Genomic DNA, 21,929 nt, shown 5'->3' with positions numbered 1-21,929 from the left:
AGTAAAGCGAGGCAAGAAAATTGGGGGGGGGGAGGGGGGGTACAATTTGTGAAAAATCAAGATTTCATGCAAAAACTTTTTTCCCCAATTTGAGGGGGAATGTACCTCTGTTTATATATACTTATACCAGAAACACAAAACTGCTGTTCCTCTTACTTATGTAGTTTTTATTGATGTCTTATACATAGAAAATATATCAAAATACAAATATAGGTGGACGGACTCTGATATCTGTAAAATCATAGCACTCTTTGATATGTCAGTAATTCAGTTATTTCAATTATAAGATAAATTCTACACAATACTATAAAGTACTTTCATTTGAGGGTATAAATTTTCAGAAATATTTCAGTTAGCTACATTTATAATTGAATTCTTGTATTTTAATAGAGTATCATCACTTCTTAGTTAATCTTTCATTCTTTACTTAGCAGTTTCAGTTCATTTTTATACTGAACAATAAAAATCACAAATATTAAGTAGTTGTTTTTGTAAGAATCATGCAAAATCTGAAAAATGTGATACACCCCAAAAAAAGGCTACATGTTTTTGTTTTTGCAATTAAGTTGTTTTATGGGTCTATACTATTAAATGAGTAATTATTCATTCTAATCTGCCTGCTCTTAGGAGATAATCAACATTGAAAATCCAATAGATTCTATTGTATTTGAGTTTCATTTACAGAGTTATCTCCCTTAATTTTGAAATCTACAGTGCATTCTGTATAGTTTTTTCACCTAAGAACACGGGTTATATGAAAAACTGAATGTTAATTTCTGTAAATTATGGCAATTCAAACAAAATATCAAAAATAAAAATATGTAGGCTTTTTACCCATGAATCACATTTTGCATGATTCTTAGCTGGAGAGGTAATTAAGATCCCACAAACAATAATACTTAGACAATATTTTGATATGAACAGCCACAGCTTGAACTAATTACAATGCATGTATAATTAAGTAACCATTGAAATTTCATACTCAAACAATACATGTATTTGTCTACATGACAATTAATGTCGATCGAAGTTTTCAAAATTGGCAGAAGGCAAATCTTAAACAATCATATTAGCTGTGTTGTGTTCTGAGTATTTATACCAAGAATGATGTTGATAGTATGTATGGATATGTTTAATGGTTCTTTTGGAGAACCAACAAACCATCTAATGTTTTGTTTCCCTTCACTGATCAGATTCAGGGCAGCAGTGACTTGATTCCTGAGATGTTAATTGAACAGTATATGTTACATTTGTCATCTATCAGAAAATGAGTCTTCTTTGTTTCCATTAAGATAGGATGAATTATGTAGCTTAGATTTGGGACTAGATGTTAAATCTCCCAGCATTAAGGCATCAGCATTTCTGAAAAAAAAAAAATCATTAATTGGTTGATACCACAAACAAGCTATAAACAGTTAAACAAACTGCTGTAGAAGACACAAATCCTCTCCATTAAAACAAAGACCTTTTGACCTTGGACCTGGGGAATTAAAAGGAAGCCTTGCAGTATGTAACAAGTTTGGTAAAACAAACATTCAATTATGACAACATCTGAATGTTCAAAAAGATGGACAGACAGAATGGAAGCCTTACAATATCCCTGACACAACTTCATAGGCTTAGCTACAATGTTAAATGTTACAAGAGGATAATGTGTTTATTTTTTTATGTACATAGTGGAAGTATTATTCCTGATTGGTCATCCACTTACAGGCAGAATGAAATGATGTTTGAGTAAACATGATAATTATTCTGTTATTAATGTTTATATTCATATGACATCATCAATCAGTATAAATTTTCATCTTATAACTGTGTAAGGGATTTCCATGATTAAAATTATACAGATGGAGAGATTAAAAAGGTAGTAAAGCCAACTTGGATTCCCGTGTTACCACAAAAACAAATTCTACTGAAAAAAATTGTAGCTCATAGTACAACAATCCAAACTTTCCTTATAATCATAACAAGAATTAAATGAAAAATGTACCATAGAATTCAATTTGAATTATCAAACATACTCACCCTCACATTTTAACTACAGGGTCTCTTAAGAATCGGGCAGTGGATGATAAGTCTATGTTTTGTGTCAACTTCCTTAATAGTGTACATACATGCAGTGTGTCTCATGCACTGATAATGAACATTTCAAAGACAGATAATTCTGTCAAAAATATCATTTTATTAACATTCTATAGAAAAATTGGTAAAATAGTATTGTCAGATCAGTGGGATTTTGATATGCATGTTTCTGATTTACTTCTATTTTGCCTGACTCTTACAGAAATTTACACTTATTATTGTGTTTACAACAAATAGACTATTTATATGATAACATGAGTTAGTTAATATGTGAGTAGGACAAAATATACATGTGAATACACCGAAAGAGAGAATCACCCTGAATTTCAAATTGACCATTGATGCTTCCAACCTTTACTGCTAAAATGAAATATTAATATAAGAAATCATTAAAAAAAATTGTAAAGTATTTAGGCATCAATGAAATAAATGGACAAATTTAAAGTTCAGTTAGTAATTTCATAGATAATACATGTGCTTAAGTCAATGACTTTGTGGTTTCAGAAAATGATTTTTTGTCTCAATTATGCTGATTCTAAGTTCATGAATTGAAGTTATGGAAAGTGAAAAGGGGTTAAACCTACGTGTAAAAAGCAAAAAGACATTTAACAAAAGTGGACTAACAAAAGTAAAACCAACATGATGATGTTATGAAAAAAATCATTACATAGAGCTCATATGTTATAGATTAAGATTGTGAGGTAGGAAACCTCATAAAGCAATGATTTCATAAGACAATGGTTTGAGGATTTAATCAGTAGATTTTGAATAAGATAGTAGAATTTCAAGGATCAATAACTGTTATCATATAAAATCTTCTAAAATATTCCCTTCATCACACTTACCTATTTGATCTTGTTGATGCATTTAATTCAAGCAATAAACTTTTCCTTTCATTCTGCATCTGTCTCTCTCTCATAGAATGTCTAGCAAGCTGTGAAAATAATGTTGGAATCAAAAACCAATAAATCATATCAGAAATTTATTTGTTTGAAAATTAGATTCTTACCAATGTATATCATAATAGAAAGTACAAGTAACTAAAAAACCAATACACAGATAATTTTTTTTATTATTAAGAAAAGACTTATGTAAGTTTTACCCTTCTTATATGTGTATATAAGAGAATAAAGGCAGATTCAAAATGTCTTTGTAAACAAAGAAACTAAATTTAAATTTGACCAGAGTAGATGTCATCACCTTTTTAGTTGTAAACTGTTTTCCAACTTACCTGTATCTATCACTGTTTTTCATTTAAAGATTATTTAGCGTCTATGTGTTATCTTGGTGTTAAGATATGACTTGCCACATCTTTCACTTTTGCATGTTTACATGAGCATGGAGTCTAGCTAAAATGCTGGTTAATTTACTACAGTATAACCTGTTTTGATGCCTCTGAAGCAGAGGGAGCATACAGTCTAGCTAAGTGTATATGTTATATGTCAATAATACATTTTCAGTGGAATTATTGATAAGAATCTTGAAACAACTGATGTTTCAGTATCATTATGATTTTTGACAAATAAATCTGTATACAAAGTCTCATAGAATATTATTTCTAGAAAGTGTCATTCCAGAAATTGTTATTACTTTCAAAAAGAATACTCTCTGATATAAAAATATCAAATATATATTTGTGTTAGAAACCACTAGTTCACAAGGTTCTTTTTCAAACAACAAGTTATATAGATATAAAATTACAACTTCATTAATCTTTATTCATTTGAGATCAAGTTTGGAAAATGTCTCCAAGTGTTCATATATACTGTACAATGATAAAACCTAGTTAAGCACTTGTTTCTATTCTACAGCAGTACCTGTTTTGATGCCTCTGAGGCATAGAGAGAGCAGGGAGTCTAGCTAAAACACTTGTTTCTATTCTACAGCAGTACCTGTTTTGATGCCTCTGAGGCATAGAGAGAGCAGGGAGTCTAGCTAAAACACTTGTTTCTATTCTACAGCAGTACCTGTTTTGATGCCTCTGAGGCATAGAGAGAGCAGAGAGTCTAGCTAAAACACTTGTTTCTATTCTACAGCAGTACCTGTTTTGATGCCTCTGAGGCATAGAGAGAGCAGGGAGTCTAGCTAAAATACTTGTTTCTATTCTACAGCAGTACCTGTTTTGATGCCTCTGGGGCATAGAGCAGGGAGTCTAGCTAAAACACTTGTTTCTATTCTACAGCAGTACCTGTTTTGATGCCTCTGGTGCATATAGAGAGCAGGGAGTCTAGCTAAAATACGTGTTTCTATTCTACAGCAGTACCTGTTTTGATGCCTCTGATGCATAGAGAGAGCATGGAGTCCAGCTAAAACTGGTTCCTATTCTACAGCATTACCTGTTTTGATGCCTCCGAGGCTCGGCTTTCAGAGTCTCTGACTCTTTCCTCCATCCTTCTGATATTTTTAGCATAGTCTGTAATCATTCTCTCTGCTTCAAGTGTCTTTTCTTGACTCTCCCTTAACAATGATGTCAGTTCATCATTTCGCTTTTTAACATGACTAAGTTCTGATCTCACATCTTTTAATTTCTGTTCAAATTTTTCTGTAATTGTCTGACATTCTTCTTTCCATCTAAAAATAACATTATGAACACACTGCCAATGTACCATTGTGATCATCCAAATTTTCAGACATTTGTTAAGAAACATTATTAATTCCCCTCCCCAACAAAAAAAAAAAAAGAAAAACCTAATAAGACAAGAATGCTACGCGTAGCCATATGTCCCCGCCGCTGTAGAAAGAGTTGAATTACAAATGTTTGACACTTCTATAAATAGCAGATTCAAAACTTATGTGCTTTCACAAGTCCATGTGGCAATTCAAGGTTAATGTATCTTAATGAATCAAATTAAGTTAGGTTAAGAATTCTTTTTACAAGAAAAAAAAATCCACAAAAAAAGAAAGTGAAAAATGAACAAAGTCCCATAACTCCCATAAAACTTGTCGAATCATAATAGCGGTTAAGTATGGTCAACTACATATGGTGGCAAACAATCCTACAAAATTTGGTCAAATTCCGTTCAGCAGTTTCTGAGGAGTTGCGGCCGCAAGGTGTTGCCATGCGAATAATGTGAAAAATGAACAAAGTCCCATAACTCCCATAAAACTTGTTGAATCAAAATAGCGGTTAATTATGGTCAACTACATATGGTGACAAACAATCCTACAAAATTTTGTCAAATTCCGTTCAGCCGTTTCTGAGGAGTTGCATCCACAAGCTTCAGACGCACGGACAGACACCAGCATTTCTATGTCCCCGCTCCGCATTGAGGGGGGGAAAATGAACATGTAACAGGACTTTATGTATTATTTTTAATTTCATGTCACTTTCGACATTTATATTCAGTTTAACTTCTGTTTTCTTCAAGTAAACATGGCAGCCCAGTCAAAAAAAAAAGAAAAAATAGTGATAGATTTGCCATAAATTTGAAAAAAAATCTGTATTCAAATCTCAAAAAAATTAAGTAGCAGTCTTTATTAAAATCAGACAGAAGTTGATTCCTTCACGTCAAATACTCACTAAACTCATTTTTATTTCTTATTTAGGGCAGTTACAGACCTCATACCAGTCTTAGTTTTTCCTTTGGTTGTGCACTTGAAGACAAAAAATTATATAGATTGTACACGTAATTTGAAATTTCCAAGAGTTATCATTCTTGATTTGGTTTGTTTTGGTTGAATTAAGTAAGAGGTTAATGTATGATTATCTCAATACACATCTGATTACCGAAAGGACCATCCTAATGTGAAAATATAAAATATGTAGAACAAAAAAAGCATCATTAGTTTGGTGAGGTTTTTCTACACCATGAATCACTTTCTTAATATCCCAGAAAACTAATTGGCACACCCAATGTATACTTACCTAGCACACATTCTCTGTTGTCCTGTCAACAAATTTCTCAATTCATTAACAGTTTGTCGACTAGCATCCTCTGAACACTGTAGTCTAGTTTCATAGTCTAATAATCTCTGCTGTTGTTCATGTTCAAATATGGTCATCTGAAGTTAAAATACTTCAGTTTAAAACATTGGAAAACTATTGTTGATAAAAATATAAAACAGATTCAAAGACTGAAAAATACTATTCAGGTGATATACATGTGAATCAAGCTTCATATGAAATTAATGTGATTTTCAGATGACACCCATCTGAAAGTAATGAGAAATACATGTAATTTTGCCTATTAATGGTTTTATGATTAGATTAAGATTTGCACCAAGGTACATGTAAATTAAAACAAACATAATAAGTTATGACTTTTAAGATATTTATTAATTCGATCCTCTAAGGGGATGACCATTTCATTCTGACAGGGGGGCACATTTTGAAGGGTCAAAATATTTATTTTTGAAATTTTGTGGGTCAGCAAATTTATTTTCAACCACATCAGAGCAAGATTACTTATTTCCATTTCACTGTATGAAGTTTCTGGACTGAAGTCAGACAATTATTGATTTTCTAGGAAATGTAAGGCAGAATCTTTACTAACAACTTTTTTCTGGTCCCCCCATCAGAATCAAATGGTTGTCTCCTAAAGACATGCCCAGAAATCTATAATTTCACCCTTCCAGACTGGTGTAAAATCATTCAACAAATGAAATATCATTGTCAACATTTGACTGATTTTTTATATTATAAAACCTAAAACAACAGGTATTTACTTGTACAAAAGTTTGCAATGGCACATTTCATGTTAAACGAGAAATCTCTTAGCAATGTCTCACTTGTAATATCCCCGTTTGTTTTCATCAAACAGAAAGCAGATGTCATATGAGTATGAAAATGCAGTCCATGATCTGATATACCCATATGAAGCTTTGCATAAAATATTTTACAGAAGCTGAGAAATCTGCTATGGAATGATGAACACCGATCAAACAGGCATCGAGTGGGAGTATAATGATAATAGAAGAACAGCATTCCAATGTCCCCCATGAAAAAAAAATATGTGGAAAACTTAAAATCACTGAAATTTTCATAGTCCAAGGTCATACATTTCATAAAAATAAATCAACTGTAACCAAAGTCAAACTAAACCTATAACTTCTCATAGTTTAATTCTCAAAAGATAAAATCAATTGGTAAAAGCATAACAAAAAAAGTGTGAAAACTGTAAATTCACTGGAATTTTCTGAGTCCATGAGCCATAATGTCTGTAAAAATCATTCAATCGTAACTAAAGTCAAACTTAATCTGTAACTTCGTAATATGTCCACATACCAAAAACAAACTTATTTGGTAAAAGCATAACAAAAAAAAGTGCAGAAAACCGACAAACGGACGGACGCCTGGCATTTCCATGTTCCCTTGGGACGCGTCGCGGGGCACAGCAAAGACTAATGTGTGCAAATGATGAATACCCCGGCATTCATTTTCAAGTTAGCCTATTTTAGCCAACTACTTTGTGAATGTATAAGCCTAAAATATAGTGTCAGCAAAACTGATTTTTAATACTATGATAAATATAGTAACTTTAAAAACCATAAATTTAATGTGTTTATTTGACAGAATCCATTAAAATCAGCAACCAAGAAAATAAATATTAACTGTATATCTTGGTTGTGGAAAAAAGTTTAGTCTCTAGTTTTCTTTCTAATGGGAATTTAACAAAGTGTTCTCAAAATTGAAGAACAATACCATACCTCTTTCTGACATTTTCTTAAAGCCGCCTCCTTTTCTTTCTCGGCTGACTGCATGCGTTTCTTTAATTCATCATTATCCTTCTGAAGTCTCATCCTATCATCATTAAGAAATTCAAATTCTTGTTCCATACCCGACATCCTCTCTTTCAATTGTGCCAACTGTACATCTGTTTGACTTGATATCTGTTGGTTGCTAGTTTACAAAGAAATATGAGTATTTTTCTTTATTTTTTCTACATTTGCCGTTCTATTTTGTTTGTTTGTTTGTTGGGGTTTAATGCCCAAGCAGCAATATTTCAGCTATATTCAGGCGATTAACATGAAGTGGATGATAAAATGAACATGAAATGATAATGAAATGAAAAATGGGATGGGACACAATGATAATGGGGTCAAGCAATTTTGATTGCCACTGGAAATAGGGAGAGGTGGGTAGGATCGGGCAATTTAGCCTCCTTTCTAGTAAATGGTGGTTAAATAAATGCCTGACAAAACCTGGGCTTTCACTCTAATCCAATGCAATATATGGAAATATAGAGAATGTGTTCTTTATGATGAACAGACAGACAAAAAAAACATGGCTTTGTCAGACAAAAGGGAAGATATAATTTTCTTTTTTGCCCAGTCAAATAGAAATAATATGTTCTTCCATGGTAAGGACAAGGACTTACTTCATGTTAGCCTTCTTCAATTCACTCTGTAATGTTTCAACTTTGACCTCAAGGTCATCTCTTGACCTTTCAGCTGCAATCGCTCTCCTATTCATATCTTCAAAAGATGCTTTGTCTTTAGCTACAGATACTTTTTGCTCATGATGGAACTGAAAAAGAGCAACAACTTTTAATTAAACATAATTATAATATAGATAGTAATAATTCATTGAATGTTTTCTGTGTAAAAAATAAATGGATAATTCACACTGTGAAATAAATTTGGTAAATTCACTCTAGGAATTTCTCCCACCAAAACATCACAACAGGAATATCAATCCTCAGATCAGAAAATTTAAAATTCATGTTGAAAATGGTAATAAATCATGTCAAAAAAGCTTGAAAATTTAATTTGTGGGCTGAACAAGTTCTGCACACTCATTAAATCTTGGTGTTCTTCAGCACTCATGTTCATAATTTGGTTATTTACTCTCCAATTCGTTATCCTACTAAAATATTGTTAATTAAGTCCTAAAATTTGTATTCTTATCCTTGAGTATATAGCCAACATTATAACACTGAAATTTAAAACTCTTCTATTCATTGTATACAACTATGACAGGACAATTATTGCAAAATTTGTTTAAAAATACATTAACTAACCTTTTCTAGCTCAGACTCGACATTTCTTTTGTCTCTGATGGCTCTCTGTACCTGTTCCCTCAAATCTGCACTATCCTGAGAATTAATTATATTACTATAATGCAAATTTTATTTTATATTTCTTTGCTAACAAAATCAGTTTGTTAGTAGCAGTTTAAGCAAATTGCAAATTCCTTTTGTATTTTAAGTTACTGAATCTAACAACAAAAACTTCCTCAATTCAATGCATGAATTTATACATATCAAGAAGCATAAATTCCAAGAAAACGTCAATATTACAATCATTTCAGAAGAATGTTTAATTTTCTGTTTTTCATCTATATACCTAAATAATAAACTTTATATAGAATTACTTGTGGAATGAAAATCTGGAATGAGCTTCGGAAAATAAACATAAATAAAACATAATATCTTAATATATATTTTAAATCCATAAAAATAGAGCAATTGAATGGGTTTTGCTGTCTAAAATAATCTACCATCAGGTAAGAAGTTAATAAATATAAAGTTACCATTTCAAAAGTATTGAGTTCTTCTGTTAGTTTAGTTATTCTTTCATTGCACTGGTTTCTGACAATGTCAACCTACAAAAGTACAAAATGAAAATAGTGAGTTAACATTTAACAGGGGAAATGGATTACATATAGAGATACACATGTTCATGGTGTTTACATATGATTACCTATCAGGTACTCATGTCATAATTGTTCAATGATTGTTAAAATATCCCTTTGTTGTGTTTTCTATAAAAAATTAATCCGTACATAAAGACCATCTGTTTAATGAGACAGTGATTACTCTCCCTTCGTAGGTCACTTAGGACAGGTTTGATTTTATATGTAAAATAAAGTCCCAAGTACAACTTCCTAAATTAAATTGGTCACAATTCAACAGCTGCAGTCACTTTGGGTCCAAAGACATTCTAAAGGTACTTCGCCTACCAAGACATTCTACAGTTATTTTGGGTACCAAGACATTCTACAGTTGTTTTGGGTACCAAGACATTCAACAGTCATTTTGGATACCAAGACGTTCTACAATTACTTGAGTACCTACTTCCTGTCTTGTTTTCATTCCAGCTTCATTAATAAGTTTACTAATGGCATCCTGAAGTTTGTCAGCCTCCTCTTCTCTCTGTTTTAATTCTATCTCTGCCTGTTCTTTCTCCATCATAGCTTTCTCTACCATCTGGACAGCATCTCTGACCTGGGATACAGCATCTAATTCTCTTTTCTCTAAATCTGCACTAAAATACATAGCATAACAATATATATCAGATACAGATGACAGGGCCCATCGTATTAAAAGTCCTAAATTCAAACTTAAGTCTTATCATTCTTTGCAAGTTAAGGTCTACAAAATAGCATTTGTTATAAGTTCCTGTGATTATGGTGACCAGATTCTACCCTTCTAAAATCATATAAATATGGAATCATGCCATTAATTAATAAACACTTTTATCAAGCATACAGGAGCTGAGCTAAGAACCACCTAAAATGGCCCGGATATTTAAGAAGAAATTACAAGATGCTGTATATTCCATAGAGATTGAGTTGAAATATTTTTTTTAGTTAAAAGCAGCCACTCTCACATAATTTAAAAATGACATTTGCCATTTCAAAATATTCAAAGTAAAATATTTCTGGGTGAAAAATGGCACCATACACCAAATGAAGATAATATACCATAAAAATGGATCAGCCCAAGTTAAGGGAGTTTTAGTTCATGTCTTTTGATAACTTTTAAACCAAAACAAAACAGACCACACTGAAAAAGATACTCTGACCCACTCTCTGCCTATGGGAAAAAAGCTAATTTTCCAAAAAAAGTCTGTAGCACATGTATTCAAATCATAATTATATGGAAAATGTAATATGACCTACATAGCATCCATAGCCCCCTCCTAAAAATCATATGGTTTACACATTACAAAACTTACTGTCTTGTTCTGGATTCTTTAATGATGGCTTCCATACCAGCTTTATCTGTCTTAGTTTCTTCTAGCTCTCTCGTCACTTGAGATAATCTACAAACATACCAATAATTTCATATGTTTTTATTTATAAACATTATGATTTACTTTTTCATGCCATGATAAGCTTTTTTCTATTCCATGGCACATCTCCAATTCATAATTATTTTCATTAGTTATAAGCTTGCAAGAAATCGAAAGAAACTCCAATAATTAGGACTCTATACAACAACTGGTCCAAAACACATGATTAAAATCTACATTACTTCTGTTTCTTACCATGACAAATAAATACCAGATTCAGCAATATCTTTCAGAAATGAATACTAGTAGATTATAATATGAAACTACAATAAAGAGGTCTTGGCCAAAGGCCTTCCACTGGTTTTACATATTTCCCTATCTAAATCTACATGGTCATTTCTTCAACATCCTGTTCGCCATTAACTCCATAGAGACATTATGACATAATTCCATTGTAAATGTCCCCAGTGCCATTATGACGTCATACCTCTGTTGCTGTCAACATGCTGACATTATGATGTCACAACATTGTTGATGTCACAATAACTGCACTTTTGTTGAAGATAAAGAAATAACTTTTGATCATCATGTTATTCCTAATGTGAATTCTTTGTGAAGGAAAATTGGAATGTAAATTATCTTCTTTTCCATATGTTTTCCTGTCTTGGTTTTGAAATGATGCCCTGCTAGATATGTAAAATTTAATTTTACTCATACATTGTTGGTGTTTTGAAGCTGTATTTGCTTTTAATATACATTATCATATTACTAATGACTGGAAGAACTTATTTATAAATTATTTATTTTTTAAAGCCAACATGTATAACACTATTAATTCAGCATAAATACAGAATACACCATAAAACATATCACCAATTGTGTTGGTTTTTGTTGTGAAATAAGTGTTGTAGGTAGAAGTGAAAAGAGAAATTGTTAATAAAAAAGAGATGAAATGATGAAGATACTGAGCTCTGAATAAAAATTTTATATGAAACATAGTAACTAAGAAATTTATTTATTTAACATATTTGCACCTGATGAAGGGTATAGATGTATCAAGATAAAAACTCATAACTATGCCAAAGTTGGTTATTGTTTTCTACACACTTATTTTTCACAGCAATCATTCTCTCTAAATTATACCTATACTTCAGCTTCTCTTTAAGGCCTGATAAAACTAATTGTGATTCAAAATATTTTGTACAGTAAATGTAATGTTTGATCCATTGTAATACATTGTTCTGTTGGTTACCTTTGCAAACATAATGAAAGATTCCCAGTAAGAAACTTACATTAGTAAAAGGAATGCTGACATCGTTTTCTCGAAACCATACATTTGTTTCCTCTATAACTAATGTAGGACATGTTCAAATTCCCATAACAAATGCACAATTGTTTCACTTTCATTTTAACAAAGAAACACAAAAAGGGTTGGAGACCTTATTAATCTTATATAAAAACTTGTTTGTGGCTAAAATTCTATGATTAATTCTGTATCGTAACCAGTGTAACTTGAAATTCTTTTTAATAATAAAAGGAATTATATTGACCTTTTTCCAATCTATATGGTTGTTTACATCTAATATAATTTCCCACTTGACATTTCCAGTAGAAATACAATCATGAACACTACAATAAAGAGCTGCGCTTTAAGCACATGATATACCACTTGCCCTCTTAACTTGTCCTTACGCTTTTAATGATTTTATATGATCAACTGGAAATACTGTGGGCCCTATCAAATATCCCCCCACCCCACCCCCCCCACCCCCCCCAAAAAAAAAAAAAAAAAGTAAATAAAAAATACACAAAAAAATTGGCACCACCAAGGCTACCTCAAGTTTAACTAAGTTTGTTGTCTTGATTTTTCACCCATACATTTGTATCTTCTTCAACACTTTTCTGACAAGGTTACCAAGTACCTTTTATATTTATTAGTTGATCATCATAACAAATGGTCCGTTCAACAATTTTTCAAGAAATAAAATTTCCTTGGTCATTTCCACCTCTTTTTTTGAGTAAAACTTCATAATATGGAAACATGAAATTTGACATTTATATATATTGAAAGGCAGCTTACTTCAATAGATATGAACAATTCACCAAAGTTTCATAAATGTTGGTGGAAGTGCTTTTGAGTAATTGTGTGAAAACTTGAAAATTCCCCTGTTTAAAGTATAAAAATTCAGAACACGGAAATAATAAATCTGAAATTTTTAAAAATCAAAAGGGAACTTAGATTATTAGATATGAACAATTCACCAAAGTTTCGTAAAATTAGGTGAAAGTGTTGTAGAGTTCTTGTCCGAAAACTTGAAAATCCCCCTTTTTTTAAGTAAAAAAGTTCATAACAGGGAAACATAAAATCTAAAATTTATAAAAATCGAAAGGGAGCTTACCTCAATAGATATGAACAATTCACCAAAGTTTCATAAAAGTTGGTGAAAGTGTTTTTGAGTTATTGCCCGAAGTGTGGATGACAAACGGACGGACAACGGTATACTATAATACGTCCCATCTTAAACGGGCATATAAAAATACATCATATTTTGCCTTTCAAGGGCAATAACTCAACAAGAAGTCTTCTGACAGTTTTGACCCAATGAAACTTTTGTAGGTCTTATCATGAGGATCATTTCATCAAACAAAAGTTTTTTTCTATTATAGTTTTCAAGATATTGGCTGAAAACTACCAAAAAAAACCATCATATTTTGTCTTTCAAGGTCAATAACTCTAATCAAGGAGTTGTCCAACAACTTTCAGGGGGCTTTTTTATGCCTTAAGATCATTTCATTAATTGAAATTTTTTATAATTGTTTTCACAATAATGGCTGAAAACTTAAAAGAAAGTCCAATTTTTCCTTTCAAGACCAACAACTCTAACATGGAGTTGCCCAAAATTTTTTATCCAATACATACTGTATTAAAGCTCTTCAAGCTAAAGGAGGAAGATAACATTTATTTTCCAATATCTCTTATGGTTTTTGAGATATATGTAAAGATATATGTAAAAATTGGTGACTTGACCCCTGTGGTCTAAAAATTGCAATAGCAGCCATGTTTTACTCTTAATCTATCTACTTGATTCAATTTTCAAAGTAAATACCTTAAGGATGCTGGTGACCAAGTTTGGTAATAATCCAATGAGCTGAGTGGTTTCCCCGAGGAGAAGATTTTAAAAGAAAAGTTAACGACAGATGACAATGACAGACGCCAAGTGAAGACAGAAAGATGAATGAACTGAAAACTATAGGAACCTGCATCAGTGATGCAGGGTTATAAGGCCAAGAAAAAAATATGTATCTGTTTAAGGTTACAGTATTTTAGTGTGTATTATGTGCACATATTTACATAGTATTTTTTTCCAGAATATGGGGGTGTGTATTTTGCATAAATATATAAGAATTAGCCACAAAATGAAAGATTTTGGAACGAAAAAAGACATTGCGTAATGTAAACAAACAAACAAACAAACCAACACTGAAATGCAACTGAAAGAAATTTGATCTGATCATCAAATATCTTTAAGAATTGAATTGTTAGTGATATTTTCTTCAAAATTAAATCATGTTCAAATGTCTTAATAACATGTTTCAAAAAAAGATTGTACAATATTTCCTTCTTATAAAACATGGATTGTTTCTTACAATTTTCTTTCTTTAAAGTATGTTTTTAAACAATAAATTGTGAAATTTAAGTTACAACAAATACAGGAAATGTCCAATTTTCTTGACTTTCAATTTTGTTTTTTAAGCCATTTCATACATCCTAGGTCAATTTTATCAAGCATTGAAATTGAAATTATCCATTTCATGTAGCTACTGATCTTTACATGATGTTTTAGTCTGCACATAACTCTCTTCCCTTCATATTTTCGTAGGAAATACCACATCAATGTAAATAAATTAACCGATCAAGTGGAAAGTTTTGATCCTTTGTATAACAAAATTTTACAGTAAGCTAAGTCTAAAAAACTTTTTTTTCACATGTTTAGACCTTCAAAATTGCACTGCGCACAATACATAAATGTGTATTAAACACACCAAAATATGGTACATTGGAGGAAAAAATAGGGTAGTTTAGGTACTAGGCAGGTATGTAGGTATGTTAAATTGTTTTATAAAGACACTTATGAGATGATTTCTTGACTTTAATAGTGCTCAACTTAAAAAAATATATATAGTTAAGCAACATTTCTAACAAAATACCATTAAAATGTGCTAGGGTAGGCAGAAAAATTAAGGAAGGTTAGGTTACCTTAAAAAGTTTTTTCTCTGGCCTAATTAAATACGAAAGTTTATAATTATTGAAGATTTCTGTTCTACAATAAAGCAATAAAAATATACTTACTTGTGATTACTTTCATCTAACAGTCTTTTCATTTCTTGTAAGTGACTATCTGATACGCCTTCTTTCATTATGATATCAGCAATGTCTTGATCCTAAAAAAGACATTTATTCAATTAACCATTGATAGAAAACAGAACATACAAGATATTGTACACTATGTGTTTTTTACATTTTGGCAAGTAAGTATTACTTTTTTTGTATTTCAAACTTCGTATGTAACATGAATAAAAATTAGAAAAAAATATTAATAATGCCTAAACGGACCACTTGGTATAATTTGTCAAAATTTTGTCAACATTATAATGATACTCTATGAAGTAATTAAATAGACTATGACTTCAAAATATTTGATGATATAGAACTAAATACAGAACATGAGGCAAAATGTGTATCTGGACTGTAAGTCTTGTAAAAAATATACTAATTTCATTGAGGTAAGGTCTACTTGTATTAACTTAATTTGGATAATTAGCAATCTAATTAAAATTAGACCTATCAATTGTTCCATTCAGTCACTGCATGTAGGATGTAACAACACTCCCTTCTACTGAATGGAATAAAAGATAGATCTAACAACACTCCCTTCTACTGAATAAAGATTTTAATTAGATTAGATTTTTAGCTGCCTTCCTGATTGAATTGCTGTTGCCATCCTTATATCATTTTCCTTACTACCAACATTGGCATGAATTTATACCAAGTTCTTTATAGATGTAGGCCAGTTATTAATCATATGACAATAAGAAAATGATTGAAAAAAAAAACAAAAAAAAACATGCACTTTTTTACTATTTTAACACTGAAAAAATATTCTGAAGATTTAAAGAAGTAGTATTTAATCCATAAAGTAGTTAAGTACCACTTCAGATAGGTAAGGGTGATTCATGGTGTAGAAAAACTCACCAAACAAAAGATGTTTTTATGGTCTACATATGCTATACTGTTATGTAACAATTTTTATTTCTGTACTCAAATCTGTATGTTTGAGAAAACCATACATTCATCTCCCACTAAAATCAACCAAATCAAACCAAATCAAGAACGATAACTCTTGGAAAGAATAAATTTTACATACAATCTATGTATTTTTTTATTTCAATAGTGAAAACAACCATATGACAGAGTAATCAAGGGAACCAATATTACAGCGGTAATCAAAAGAATGTAATCCAGGAATAAAGACCCGACATGGAAAACAGGCATACACAACAAAGAACATAAGTAACTAAAATCATACATACAAAGTAACAAAACCAAATGAGCAACTAGGACTCCACTAAAAACTGGGAGCATGGACTAGGTACACCGGTAGGGTAAGCGTCCTCTGCTTTTCTAGAAACACCCGCCGAGTTGCTCATAAAAAGTCAAGTCCAGGGTAGACAAACGAGGAAAGGTAAACTATGACCCGTTGAATAAATCAGTTTTCATGGTGCTGATGGATACATCATAACGATCCACGACAGTGAGGTCTGTAACTGTTTCTTGTATTAGAAATAAAATTGGATAAGGTGGGTTTTTGATATGCATGAATCACTTCCTGTCTACTACTTAATATAAAGCAGACAAACCTTCCATTGTAACTTTTGCTCTAGGTCTTTATTCTCTCTCTTCAGATCTCTTAACTCTGTATTAGCTTTATCCAACTCTTGTTTTGCCAATCTAAAATTAACATTTCTTGAATTAGTAACTTTCATTCAAAACAGAAAAAATGCTGACTCTATGGAACAATAAAAGTTTGAAGAATACACAGAAGTTTAGGTGTTTTAAAAATATACATGAGGGGGTCAATAATCCACCATAAGTATTTTTTTCCTTTCAGGTTATCATCATGAAATCACATTAATGGGAAATAAATAAACAACTTGTATCAAAATATCAAATAACTGTAGCAAGTAGCTGCAGAGAGAACAGACATGTAAAAGGTGTGATAAATGGACAGACTGTAGTGGGAAAACAGTATATCTCATTGGAAATAATTGTAAGAAGTTTGACATAATACCTGCTGTCTGTCTGTAGCTCCTCTATCTCTCTGTTTAGTACTGCTACTGATTCTTGATACTCTGACTGCATCTGTAAACAACAGGGGGAAATAATTCATTAACAACATTAGATTGAGACTGGAAGATGACCTTAAAAGGAGCAAGTGCTTAGATATTAATAAATTTTAAACAGAGGAGGTAAGTTAAGTTTCAATTTGTCAAATATAAACAGAGGCTACTGAGCAAAATTTTTATTTCATTAAACAGCATACTTTTGCTTGAACATAATAATGTATTACTTGTGCAAAATATGGAGCAAAATTAAAAAGAAATTTAAAATCAACTTGCTACTAGCTCATAGAAAGTTTGTACAAGCATCATTTATTTACCCTGGTAGCTTGATCTTCTACAACTCTCCATTGATGGCTGTCTTTTTCATTCTGAAATTAGCAACAATAATTTTTATCAAACTTAAAAAAAAACACAACAGATTCAGTTATAACATTTTCAAAGAATAAAGAAACAAAATGGCACACACTAATGATAGTTTCAAATCTGAAAAAAAAAAACACAAAACATGTAGCACTTTGTTACCACTTAAATTATTCAAAAAAGTTTAATTGTAAAATTTTCATTGGTCAGCGGTTCAAATTTACTTTCAAGAGTAAAAAGTCTAGGACTTCAATTTTCAAATCAATGGTCCACTTGAGCAAAATCTAAAGTCCACACTAAAGTGTCAGTTAAAAGATTGAAGGTCCAGCATCTAAGGTATACAAAATTTCAAAGGTCTTAGAAGTGGGAGTCCTGTACCTCAGACAACCACTAATCAGAACCTATGCCTGTACTTGTCTAGAAATAAGATAATGTAAAACAGTTAATTAAAATAACCTGTAATTCTTTCTGTAATCTATCTATCTCCATCTCAGCTTCCCTCCATCTATCTATGGATGCCTCCTTTTCCTACAAATGATATGTCATATGGGTAATTTCATAATATCAATAGACAGATATTTGTCTATTTAAGGTGCAGCACAACACACACATATATATATTTAACATTTTTTTTAAATAATACATTGATAAAAATATATATTAACCATAAATATACTAAATACACCAGCAATATCCATGGCTGATGTTTTTCTGTGTGTAGCTCTTTCTTTCTCCTTACTAAACCATGTATATATGCTAAGTTTTTTCAAAATGGTTAAAGGGGGCTATAATTAAGGGGAAAACATCAATATTGGCTACTGTGACTTATCTAAAGCTTGACTGTATACAATGCTTAAATTAAAAATTGAAATTAATATGATGGGTAACTCTATAGATACCTTACACTGTATTACAAGTAGATGTATCAACTAATTTCAAACTAATAAAGTGAGGAAGAAAATAATTTTAAAGCTTACCGTATTTTGGTGTATAATGTACATTTATGTATTGTGCGCAGTTCAATTTTAAAGGTCAAAGCGTGTGAAAAAAGTTTTATTAGAAAAAGATTGCAGTAGAATTTTGTACGACAAAAGGTCAATATTTTGCACTTTATCAGTCAATTTATTTACCTTGATCAAGTATTTTCTACATAAATGTAAAGGAACCAAACTTCTATTCACACTTAAACATCATGTAAAGATCAGTAGCAACATAAATTGGATAATTTTAATTTCGAAGCTTGAAATGAATGACAATGGATGCATGAAATGGCTTATAAAACAAAATAAAAAATTGTGTATATCGGACATTTCCGGTTTCGGTTGTTACTCAAATTTCGTAATTTTTTTCATTTTAAAACATACTTTAAAGAAAGAAAATTGTTAGAAACAATCAACACAAGTTTCAAAATAATCAATTTCAACTGCAAAAGCATCCAATAAGGAGGGTTTGACAAGAAAGGACTTTGTTACTCTTTGGTTTTAAGTTGTTTCATTTTAATCTCTCACCGTGTTTTATAAGAAAGAAATATTGTACAACCTATGCCTAAAACATGTCATAAAGACATTTAAACTTGATTTGAAGACAAAATCATTTAAAATTCAACACTAAGATTTATTTGATGATTATATAAACTTTCTTTCAGTAACATTTCACTTATGGTTTGTTTGTTTACATTACATAATCTCTTTTCTCTTACAAAAATCTTTTATTTCTTGGCCAAATCTTATATATTGATGTATAATATGCACCCCATGATCTGGAAATTATTTCTATGTAAAAATATGCACATTATATATATGGTAATCACCAAAAACTGAAAAATATGCTACAAGTTTGCTTCACTTGATATACCTGTAAAGCTGTTTCAACCTGCATTTGAAGATTACTGATGACTTGCTCCTGGTCTGTTACTGGTTGAAAATCTCCCTCTACATCCAAATCTGACCCAATCTGATTCTCTAATCTATCCTTCATATCCTGTACCAGTCTACCATTCTCTGTCATTAACCGCTCTAATTCTGGTTTTAGTTTGTTTAGTTCTTTCTGAAATATTAACAGCAAAAATATCATCAAAACAAAAATTTCTACATTAGCACTATGTTTCATTCATTATAAAAATCTAATGAGGTTGTAAAAAAATGAAGTTATGTAGTTAATGCCATTAGTGGCCATGAGCTGACCTTTTTCATCCATGTGGTGTTGTTTTCTCTCTGACATAATCACTACTTTCATTCTCATAATAGCAACCCTAAAACTAACTACAAAGGATTATTTTTTCAGACATATGATTCCCTGGAAAGGTTGGTCAATGACAGCAAAAAGAAAAAAATTATGTTTTTTTAACTTAAACTATTTTTGTTCTGATTAATAAAAACTCAAAATATATTCCCCAATCTTTTTTTTCAGAATCCCATGAAATCAATATGTACCCTCAAAATCTCCTTTTCCTCCAACAAAACCAGGAACTGTTGGTCATATTCTGCTATCAATGGTGATAGAACACTACAACAAAAACAATCACATATGATAAAAGATAATGAGTTTAAAAATTGCAGCAAGACTAAAAAATTTCATACAATAAGTTGAAATAAAATAAAATACATATACACATGTATATGATTAGGCTTTGTAATTCAGTTAGATCTGTATTAGAATATTTGTTCAACATGTTCCTTTGCTACTTCCCAATTTTCTTTTTTTAATCTTAATTGACAGATTTTTAAAGTTCTCTAAGAATCTTTTTATTAGCTGGATTTTCAAGTGGGTGTCTTTCATTGTAGAACATAATACTAAACCTTTTATCTGTCAACCATGGAGCAACAGGACCACCATCTTGACCTTCACCTTGCTAAAATATCAGACAAATACTGTCAATTTGGAAATAACTGAGACGCTTTTTTATTGTTTTTTTTTTTTCAGAAATATGATAAGGTTTTAATAGTAAAAGATGTAATTTTACAATTAAAAGTATTTAAGATATGAACACATTCACTTAAAATAGCAAAAATCAAAATACCATTTTTTCAATAAAATGAAAAAAAGTTACAATAATGATGACTGACTTGAGTATTAGTATTGATTTTTTTACAATAAAAAGGGAAATCTCAATGAGTTGAAAGTAGAAACAGTTTTTTTTTTCTTTTAGAAGAAGGTTCAAGGGTGGTAAACATGAAGTAAAGAAGGGAGAGAAGAGTCTCTTGGTATAAATGTCCTGCCAATATTTGCTTCAAATAAAATTTAAGCTGTATCAAATGCATTTATATGACATATATGCACATACAATGTATATCTATCTATCTATCTATCTTCAAATTTCTGCACTCCGTCATTATACTGACTATTACGTTCTGTTTATACAAAGGGTACTGACAGAATACAATAAAACATTGAGGTACCCTGCATGTATATATACATACTTCTCCTGTAGCACTCTCAGCAGACACATTTCTGTACTTTTGAAGTTGTTCGCTTAATCTCTTCACTGAAAAGGACAGTTACATGAAGTGTCAGTTAAATCTATGTTATGCTTCAGGATTAAATACAGAAACATTTTTATATGGTTAACACAACAAGTTTCACAGCAAACTCTGGTGGCATCATTCTAACTGAATTGCCAACTGAAATTCATATGAACACCCAGAGATGGTTGAATTTCTTAACTGGTCCATTCTCCTGTTCGTCATACAGTGTCAGAATATAATTAACAACAACTGATTAAGATCATGAGAAAAGGGGTTTACAAAAAAAACTATCCTTCTACGGGATCAGTTTTTCGTTGGCATGTTATCCTATATGCTGACATTTGGGCCGAAAAGACCACAGCAGTATTACAGTCACAGGTCTGAACTTGTGACCCGCCTGAACTTACCCTGATCTTTCAAAAAGTCTACTTCTTCATCATCCATCGACGCCATACTTAAATGAAAATATTATGATATGACAATTTTTATCTTGTACTCAAACAATGCGTCCTGATTGGTGAGAAAAATGTCAAAACATAAAGGTTTTTGTGCTTCTAGTGCTGGTTGTCCTCCATATTTGTTTACATACAGCTCCGAAGTTAATTGAGAAAAATAATAAAACTTTTTTCATAAGATTTTTTATCATTATTAAAAATCCGCTTTAAT

General features: G+C 31.1%; 1 protein-coding gene across 1 annotated transcript; it reads right to left on the bottom strand.

Annotated features, from left to right (window-relative positions):
* Nucleotides 1–1,111: 1,111 nt before the first annotated feature.
* On the bottom strand, nt 1,112–21,858 carry LOC148604675 (sodium channel and clathrin linker 1-like). Its single transcript, XM_088549130.1, has 20 exons — nt 21,671–21,858; nt 21,219–21,283; nt 20,598–20,650; nt 20,232–20,304; nt 19,654–19,845; nt 18,256–18,327; nt 17,757–17,807; nt 17,388–17,458; nt 16,957–17,047; nt 15,389–15,480; nt 10,981–11,067; nt 10,098–10,287; nt 9,554–9,625; nt 9,042–9,116; nt 8,400–8,548; nt 7,729–7,921; nt 5,948–6,084; nt 4,419–4,653; nt 2,928–3,016; nt 1,112–1,362 (listed from the first exon to the last, which is right to left on the bottom strand). Exons 1-20 carry the CDS (start codon nt 21,714–21,716, stop codon nt 1,254–1,256), a joined length of 2,142 nt encoding a protein of 713 aa, XP_088405256.1. The 5' UTR covers nt 21,717–21,858; the 3' UTR covers nt 1,112–1,253.
* Nucleotides 21,859–21,929: the final 71 nt, after the last annotated feature.

This window comes from Perna viridis, chromosome 10 (assembly GCF_037379345.1).
Source record: "Perna viridis isolate PV_CMFRI_1.1 ecotype Kerala chromosome 10, ASM3737934v1, whole genome shotgun sequence".
Classification (NCBI taxonomy): Eukaryota; Metazoa; Mollusca; class Bivalvia; order Mytilida; family Mytilidae; genus Perna; species Perna viridis.
The sequence above is the reverse complement of the archived record's forward strand: the minus strand, read 5'-3'. Positions and strand labels throughout refer to the sequence as shown.